The 9,886-nt window shown below is 46.0% G+C and overlaps 1 protein-coding gene across 1 annotated transcript; it reads right to left on the bottom strand.

Annotated features, from left to right (window-relative positions):
• Positions 1–1,020: 1,020 nt before the first annotated feature.
• LOC119330179 (NAC domain-containing protein 78-like) lies at positions 1,021–7,828 on the bottom strand. Its single transcript, XM_037603295.1, has 5 exons — positions 7,247–7,828; positions 6,802–7,011; positions 2,145–2,894; positions 1,929–2,055; positions 1,021–1,661 (listed from the first exon to the last, which is right to left on the bottom strand). The coding sequence occupies exons 1-5, from the start codon at positions 7,721–7,723 to the stop codon at positions 1,285–1,287; spliced, it is 1,941 nt and encodes a 646-aa protein (XP_037459192.1). The 5' UTR covers positions 7,724–7,828; the 3' UTR covers positions 1,021–1,284.
• Between the last annotated feature and the right edge of the window lie 2,058 nt (positions 7,829–9,886).

Below are 9,886 nucleotides of genomic sequence, written 5' to 3'. Positions count from 1 at the left end.
AAATTAAAATCCCCCCTAAAGTGCAATTCTTTGCCTGGTTGGTTGTACAAGGGAAGTGCCTGACAGCCGATAATCTCGCCAAAAGGGGTTGGCCTCATAATCCTCTGTGTCCCCTTTGCAGATTAGGAGGGGAGTCTGCCTCTCACCTGTTCACCTCTTGCCCTTTTGCTGCTGGGGTGTGGGGCTTCTGCTTAACCAAGTTCAGATTCCCATTTCAAAGTTTTCTGGAATGATGGATTTCCTCTCTTCAACAGACCACTACAAGCAGACGCAATGAGCTCTCATCTTTAATCATGATCATTTGTTGGCATATTTGGAAAGAGAGGAACAATAGGATTTTCATGGTAAGGTGCAGAACTTCCTGCAAATCTGTGATGGCATTCTTGATGAGTTAAGAACTTGGAGATATGCTGGTGTCAAAGGGGTGCAATGGACTAGAGAAGGTTGACCCCACTGTAGAGGGTTAACCTTGTAAACTCTGTGTACCGTCTCCCCATTAGATTCCGGTAATTCTTGTACATGTAAGACCTGTACTCTGGTGTTCTGCTTTTCTCTTAATGAATGAAATCAGCAAGGCTGTACTTCGTCAAAAAAAAAAGAACTTTATACATATTTGGTAACTCTCCTGTAGTTATGTTTAACCTTGAATGCAATTTATAGATTCGACAGCAATAGTCCCTCAGACTTGAAAAGTAATAAGAAAATGGCTAATCCAATAGCAAATTCCGCAGCTGGCACTGTTGAAACTAATGAAGCAAATGATTGACCCATGATATCACCCAAAGAAACGGAAATGGGCAAAATTGACGGAGTGCCAACAAGATCCAAAATGCAGCGGCAAAATTGCAGCCGAACACAAGATGGTCAGCCGTTTCGCTCAGAGGGAGAGATAATCAGCACAACATCCCCTTGTGTTGATCCTCCTACAGGCAGCCAGGCAAAGGGACGGCACCCTGCTCTTCCAGATGAACGAGGCGAAGCAGCACAGATGGTAGGTCTTTTTTTAGGCTTAAAACACTATGTTAAAGGCAGGCAGCAATGCCCATGACGGCTACCCTTGATTATTAAGCAGTTCTAAAATACTAATATCACTGGAGGAATTCATTGATACAGCACTAACTCACGGGCTGCAAAACGGCACCGCTAATGCTGTCGAAGAGGTCATGTCATGCAATGCCATACATTTAGGCCATCAGGAGGTCCCCGGTTCTCGCCTCAACACACATACAATTACCTAACGTCATAATAATATTTTTATACCCAATACCGGGCGGGCAGGCCAGGTTACTTGCCGTAGATGCACAGGCCCACCTCGTAGCTCAACAGGAGCATTATTGCTGACAGGAAAAAGAGACAGAAGCCGCCGCGCAGCACCGCAGTCACTGTGTTGCAGCCACCACAGTGTATGCGGTTATCAGGCTGGAAACCTGTGGAGAAGACAAGCTCCATGTCTTCATCCTTCTGGAACGACCACTTGCCTTGTCGAGAAGCAACAGTTAAGCTTCCTATGCTGATTACTTCGGTAGACACGCTGATGGTGTTAGGGTGCACACCAGACAAGGATTTGCCTGGGAACTCTGCTGCAAAAGCAGGGGGAGCCGAGATTGAATCCAGCATCTTTACAAAACGCTTTCCCATGGAGCCATTCTTAGCCTGAGAATCTGTCAACACAATACCAAAACTTTTCAGTAATCTTCATTTACAGCTACAACATCCAAGTTAACATTGCCCTGATTAAGCACAACCAAAAGCTTGTTTTTCTTTGCAAGATGCACAAAATGATCTTGCTTAATCAGGGCAAGTAAATATAACTGCAAACGTCCCTCAGGGTGACATAGATAGAGATACTGGATCAATAGTTGAATAGGTACTAAAGAGCAAAATATAGCAAAGGATAGCTGGCCTGTTCTTTTCCATAATAACATTACCTGGTAAAACAACACAATTTAACTGGCCACCAGCTTCAGATAACCTAGCGGACGACGGGGCCCCAACTACAAAATTAGGTTCTACAACCTTTTGAGTTGGACTATATGTATAGCTGGGATTGTTGACCTGTAAAAGTAGAAAATTTGTGTGTGAGTACATCAATGATCTGCACAAAGTGCAGTGAGTTCATCTCTTACATGTAACTGGTAGCATACCTCTTGAGTAAGAACTGGCCCATTAAAGACATGGGAGCTGCTCCCAGCCGACTGCTGTACAGAGCACATCATATCATTAAATAAGTTATCGTCCATTGCATCATAGTATGGAATACCATCATCCAGTGTCTCGATACCAGATAGAATGGTTGCTGGGGAGCCAAGGAATTCATTCGTCTGTCTAAATCCATCACTGAACATTGAGTTATCAAAGGGTGCATCAAAATACACAAGAGAATCATCTTCTGGCTTGACTGAATTTGTAATAGAAGAGTGTGGGAGATCGGTCATAGTTGAGCCCAACTGGGAGGAGTCATCTTGTAGTGTCTGCAGCAACTGGGCCAACTCATCTGGCTGGAAAGGCTGATCACCAGTGATCAGAGGAACCTCATTGTTGGACCTGTTTACAGCATCCAAGGGGAAAGCTGTTTTCCAGGCCCAACCATCAGAAGGCCAGATAGTGGAATCATTGCCTAGAGGTAACTCCAAATCCTTCAGCTCTAGGAATTCATCATTGGGGCTAGAACTATTAAGAAAATCTCCAACATTGGCATTAGATAACATATTTTCAACAAGCATTGGGCTATTTTGTTCTCCAGGATGAATATACTGAAGAAAATTAGAACAAAGACTTGGGTCATTCAAAATGTCCCCTGAATTTCCTTCTACGTCTTCAGAATGGCTGCTGGTGTTTGAAGTGTCAGAAACCGGCAAAACAACACTGCCATTCTCATTTTGACCAGCCAAGTCCTGAATTTGAGGGGAAAAGTGTGTTAGAAAAACTGGCATATTAGGTAAAGAAATGATCAGAGCAAAACAAAGAAATTACCCATAAAGCATAATCGCATGCGAATAAAGTAAAAAATAGTCCTGTATGGATAAATATAGTATGCTAAAGAATTATTAGGTTCAACAGAATTATAGCTTAGAATACATATATACTCCCTTCGTTCCTAAATATAAGTCTTTTTAGAGATCTCAATATGGACTACATACGGAGCAAAATGAGTGAATCTACACTCTAAACTGTGTCTATATACATCCGTATCTAGTCCATATTGGAATCTCTAAAGACTTATATTTAGGATCGGAGGGAGTATGTTTGATCATCTATGACACGCAGACCTTGTGAAGTTCAGTCTCGTCTGATCTTTTACTGGTTATAGAGTTTATGGCGGCGCTGACCATCCAAAAAGTCAAAAGATGGCGTTGGCATTTATTCCTCCATCCCAAATTACTTGTCATAGAAATGGATAAAAATGGATGTATCTAGAACTAAAATACATCTAGGTACATCTATTTCCCCGACATGTATTTCCGGACGGAGGGAGTATAAAGTTATTAAAGACAAAAAAGACAACACAGAATTACAACCTTTTTAGTGCTCATAGACCTGAATAGTGAATACTATGACATCATGACTCTTGTGTGTCATTATCTAATACTCCCTCCGTTCTAAAATAGATGATCCAACTTTATACTAAAGTTAGTACAAAGTTGAGTCATCTATTTAGGAACGGAGGGAGTACTTGCTAGTTAACCCTGATAGAAATACAAAGATGTATGTCAAAAAGCCAATGCATGTCAGCAGTCTTGCTGGACAGCATGACATAGAATTCGTTAATGCAAAGTAAAACAAGCTAAATCCCAATGCTGAAAGAAGTGGAGCATCCCTGTGCAGAGAAAGATACAATAACTTAGATCCAACGTGACACAAAACATGCTCAGTAATATTATGAACCTTTTTCCTTGACAAATAAACCAACAACAGATTAGAATGAAACTATGTGCCATCAATCATCATTCTACAGATTTATGGGGAAAATATAAATATCCATTATTTCATTCACAAACCACTTTTTTCACTTCAAGTAAAAGATGGAACCGACGATGTGATAGCAAATTTTGTGAGCATACCAAATGCCAGGATTGTGGAAAAAAATTCTAACTCTGGCTATGAAAAGCGATCAACATCTCCCTTTGACCATGGATAATGCGAAGGCACCCAAAAAAATTCCAATGCTAAAGCGTGCAGAGAATGTCAAGAGAGGTCGGGGTAGACCGAATTTGACATGGGAGGAGTCCGTTAAGAGAGACCTAAAGGATTGGAGTATCACCAAAGAACTAGCTATGGACAGGGGTGCATGGAAGCTTGTTATCCATGTGCCAGAGCCATGAGTTGGTTGCGAGATCTTATTTGTTTCACCTCTAGCCTACCCCAACTTGTTTGGGACTAAAGGCTTTGTTTGTTGTTTGTTGCTAATGGCAAGGGAGCTGTCTTTTTGCAATTATTCTAATAACTGGTGTATAATACTATGTTTTTAAGGCGACGCCTTACCGCCTTAGGGAGGGGGAGCGCTTTGGCGCCTAGGCGACGCCTAGGCGGGCGCTTTGGACGCCTAGGCGCCCAAAGCGGTCGATTTTCCAAAGCGGAGGGGGAGCGCTTCGACACCTAGGCGTCGCCTTAGGGACGCTTTAAAAACATAGTTATAATAGTTAATGAACATGGTCCCGGCACAAAGTACAGCTTCAAGAAGTCCATAAAACAGGAAAATCACTGATAAATGTGCTACTACATTATATTCGCCAAAATGAGGTGGTTGTTGACTATCAAGCAGCATACAACCAAATACAGTATCACAATGTTGAACATATTGTCCTAATAAGGTAATATATGGGATCGGCGGTATGTAGACGTTGCAGGACATATTTTTTGATATGGAAAGTGTATATGACAAAGTCTTCCTGTTGTTACATGCTAGGGTAACTGTATAGTATTTATATGTAAGACTTTACAGTAAAAAAATTGTACATATAGGGGCAATATAAGAAAAGGTGTTGTAACCTGATAAAAAACTCATATGCTAATCAGTTAAACTAAGACAAGGGCATATATGGTGTTGAACCGGTATGGACCCTGCCCATCTATCTTAGGCCCATAGGGCCCAGCATATGTGCTAGACCTAGAAGAGGAGGAGCTGGGTGTTGTCTCCCAGAGAGCGCCGCCACCCACACACACAAACATGAGCTGGTACGCTACCCCTCCTGATTCTACATGGTATCAGACGCCAGGTTCGGCGGGGACCTGACAGACGGCGAGGCTGCGGGGTCCGGCACGGATCAGCGGCAGTCCTGTGAGCCGGAGAAGAGGCTGCTGTGCGCGCGCGTGTGAGGCGGAGAAGCAGCTGCATTCGGCCCAGGGAAGGAAGAGGAGGAGGTGAGGCTGTACGCGGCGAGAAGGCAGCAGAGGAGGAACAGCAGATTTAGAGGAGGTTGGCTGTGCTGCTGCTGCTGCTGGGTGCAGGTGCTGACGGTGTTGTTGCTTGCTGCTGTACTCCTGCTGTTGCCTGCGTGGTAGGAAGATGTGTGTGCATGCTTGCTGGGGCTGCTGGTGTGTGGACATGGGAGCAGAGGTGCTTGCTGCTGCGACTGACTGGAGAGAGGCAGGAGAGGCAGGTCGTGTTGCTTGTTGCGGCTGACTGGAAAGGGAAGAGGAGGCAGTACTGAGGGTGTTGCCGGGACTACTGCTGCTGCTGCTGTGTGTGGCCAGGGGGAGAAGAAGGGTAAGTAGCTGCTGTGTGTAGTTGGTCAGAAAGATGGGTGAACCATAAGGACTTGCTGAGGCTGTCGAGCAGCTCACTCAGTTCCTCGCAGACTCGAACTACGGGGAAATCGTTCCTCAACAGGGAGTTGTCCAGAAGATCGAGTTGTCGCTCACGGACATCAACGTAGAGGAGGAAGGGTTGTGGTTTGCAAGTGGACATCTTGAGGTGGATGGTTAGAGTGATTTTAATCGGGCAAGTTGTCAAGATGATAGAAGTTCAACTTCAGGCTATTGTGTGTTTGTGGGAGGAAATTTGGTGTCATGGAGAAGCACGAAACAAACAGAGTTGTGTCTAGATCAACAGCAGAAGCTAAGTAAAGAGCATTATCTCAAGGGTTGAGTGAGATGCTCTGGGTGGAGAATCTACTGAGCGAGTTGAAACTTCTGAGGAAGGCCCTCCTGAGAGTGTGGTGTTACAATCAGTCAGCTATAAGCATTGCCAATGACCCGATTCAACATGATAGAACAAAACATGTGGAAATTGATCGCTTCTTCATTAAGGGAAAACTTGATGCTGGGATCATCGGCCTTACTCATGTCAGCTCTGGGTAACACGGGGGCCGGGAACAAGGACTAAAAATTGGCATGTGACAAGATGGGGCCAGGAACAAGGACTGTAACTTGGCATGTGACAAGATGGGGTTGATAGCTATCTACTACCACCCATCTTGAGGCGGAGTGTTGAACCGGTATGGGCCCTGCCCATATATCTAAGGCCCGTAGGGCGCATCCCATGTGCTAGACCTAGAAGAGGAGGTGTTCGGCATTGTCTCCCAGAGAGCGCCGACACACACACAAGAACACGAGCTGGTACGCTACCCCTCCTGACTGTACATATGGACTAGTGCGAGGAAATAGAACTGCATGTGTTATTATCTTCAGATTCAGAAGGCTAACAAATTCAGTGCCAACTCAAGCTGATCTATGTATAACTCAAACTGCAAGCATGCAACATAAACTGACTTTTATGCAGTATATCATTTTATACCCAACTAGACGCTTCTTTTACTAAAACAAGCAGTGAGTAGAAAATCATGCAAGTTGTAGGTATACCTGAATGAGATCATTCATCTGAAGATATCCTTTCTCCATAGCACCAGGAGCCTCATGCTCACCAAAAACGTCCCTCTGCACTGGCAGAGGACCAAAATCATCATCCTCATCCGCCTCCCACTCCTCCTCGACGAAGGGAGCTCCATACTGTGCCCCGTTTTGAGGACCAGGCCCAGCCTTCTGGAAGATTCGGCACACTACAAATGAATCCTGTGCGCAATGGTTTGAAAATCAGCATCGCTGTATTTGCATTCAAGCGTCATTAGCAACTAAAACAGAACATTGCCACCCTAGCGATCGAAAATTTTGCCCGTGACTCGCAGTAGCAAAAGACCTGGTACAGTCATAGCACAATGCCCACTGGGATCAGGTATGAAAAAAATCGATCGAAGTCTAATATCTACTTAATCCACAAGTCCATCGCCGGTGTCCAAAGTGGCAATACCTGTGGGATCCCGGCTGCGCCATCGCCCTCAAGGCGATACTCGTGCATGACCCAGTTGGTGCGCTCGCCCTTAGGCGCGCGGCCAGCGTGGAAGACGAGCGTCTTCTTCATCCCGACAACCCTAGCTCCATGGCGGACCTCCCTGTCCTTGCCGGTGGTCTTCCAGTAGCCTCCTGCAGTGGCGCGGTTGGTGCGCGCGCGGTTGGCGTGCTTGCGGTCGAGGCGGCTGAAGAAGTACCACTGGGAGTCGCGGCTGCGGAGGCGCGACCTTGCCGGGAGGTCCCATGGCTCGACCTTGTAGAGGTCTACCTCAGCGATGGCGTCGACCTTGAGCGGGCGACCGAGCACCTTGCGCTTGAGGTAGTAGGAGACGAGCTCCTCGTCTGTTGGGTGGAAGCGGAAGCCCGGGGCAAGGGAGGTCGGGTCATCCGGCGCGGCCGCCGGGGCGGAGGAGGAGGACGAGGAAGGGTGGGTCATGTACCTGAGGAGGCTTAGGGTTCCAGGAGAGGAGAGGGAAGATTGGATTGGGAGATTGGATTGGGGAAAGTTTTGGAGGGGGTGTCTCTCTCCGGGAAGAAGGGATGGCTTGGGCTATAAGAAAGAACAGGGGCGTTTTCGGGACATCCTCTGCCAGGTTCACCGTCGCGGCAATTTTGCAAAAACATCCTTATCTTTTCTGATAATTGAACCCGCCGTCCCTTTCTAAATGGATCTGGAAAAACGTTTCATTTTTGCACAAAACTCCCCGTATTTTAGTATATTCAACCAGTGGTCCTTTTTAGAGTGGAATTGAATACACACGGCTTCCTTCGGTGCTCCTCGATCTATACGGTATGGCGCCGCCGCCAGCCGCCGGTCTTCTTCTCCGGCCGTCCGCGCCCTGTTTTCCTTCCCCTCCATATCCGCTCCTAATCTTCTCCGGCGTCTCCCGCAGCCTCCTCAATCTCCAACCTCTTACTCCAATGTGGTTCTTCTCTGATTTGGATCGAGTTGGAGTCCGTCTCCAACACAAAACCATGGAGTGCCCGACCCGGATTGGTCTTGGTGGCCATAAGAAGGAAGGATGCTCCGTCGTTTGCCTACCTTGCATCTTCTGATGAAGACATCAATATCATTGTTACACCCACAGCCCCTGCTGCTATACATACTAGACCAATTACTAGAGCTCGCGCACGCCAATTGAATTATCAGGTACTTTCGTTTCTTGGTAACGATTCTAATATTCATGAGAATATGATGCTGTCTAAATTGGATACATTTGTTTTGCATACAAATGAAGGGCCTAGCTTGGACAAGAAAGATGAACCTTGGAGCAAGTTCAAGCATGTAGATGATGGCATGCGCAAGGGGAACAAGAACGGAGTTACAAGTGATGATTCCAGGACTCTAAAGCCACCATAATGATCATGGGACGAAATATACAAGATGTCACTTCATAAATTTCGTCCAGAGGCTATTTTAGGTGTTGCGTCACCTTATTATTGGGCCAGGCCCATGTATTTTCGAAGTACTTAAGTATAGGTTGTTTTTAGATCCGTATGTGTGGGGAAACAAGAGTTAGGGTTGGTTTCGGACCCCTCCACCAAGGGCCACGAAATTCCCCCTCTCTCCTCCATATATATAGCCCTTAGGGCATCGTTTAGACTTTGGGTTTTGTTTAGATTAAAAGTTCGCCATAGATACAACTTCGCATACTTCGTTTGTGTCCAACGACCAGACCAAGATGTCACAAAACCCCACCTTCATTAATAAAGCTTTCCTCTTATATTCGCAATATCCAGATTGCAATCTTAGTTTCTTGCTTGTTCTTCGTTTGCTCGCAGGAAACAGGCCCTCGTGGTCAGGTTGATCGTGCTCCGGCGTGGTCAATAACCCTCGAAAGTTGGTTTAGCGATTGCTAAGGCGCGACGTCTCGCACGTTCGTAGTTGGATCGTCAAGGTCGACTCCCACAGAAAATGATAGCCACCTTCTCATCAAAACATCGGGACACCTTTGCCTCTATCAAGTGGTATCAGATTTCCAGGTTGCTCGGTGAGATTTTATAGTTTTTCGTAGTTTAGATCGAGTCTATTCTTCGTACCTATAGTCCACGAAAAAGCTAAAAAAATTAGGGTTAGTTCATCCTATCCGAACCAATCTGAGCCTTTGCATAATCTTTTCTGTATTTGCTTTGTTGAATTTGCGGTTGCATCGTCGTGTCAAGTTGCTGATCTTAGCGTCTAGTCCTTTAGAGTTTCGAGTTCTGTTCACAGGTTGTCACGTCGCCGCTGCCATATATCACCACCGCATCATCATCATCGCTGCTGCCATATACCACCACCATACCAACTTCATCGTTGTTGCCATATTCACCACCACATATTCACCATCAATCCGCGTCCATATACGCCACCACATATCCGCCGCCATCACGCCAATCCGAGTCCACCTGCAACATATATCCGCCACCAGTCCGATTTCCACCAGATTCATCGCCGCCACCGGTCCGAGATTCCACCAGATTCATCTCCGCCACCAGTCCGAGTCCAGTAATTGTTGCATTGTTTTCGATTTCCGGATCACGCGATACTTCGAGTCGTGACAGAATAGGACTCCTGAGATTCCGAGCTACCCGCAGAAGAAAAATAGTTCCAAACTAA

This window comes from Triticum dicoccoides, chromosome 7A (genome assembly GCF_002162155.2).
Source record: "Triticum dicoccoides isolate Atlit2015 ecotype Zavitan chromosome 7A, WEW_v2.0, whole genome shotgun sequence".
Classification (NCBI taxonomy): Eukaryota; Viridiplantae; Streptophyta; class Magnoliopsida; order Poales; family Poaceae; genus Triticum; species Triticum dicoccoides.
This window is presented reverse-complemented; position numbering and strand designations above follow the sequence as displayed.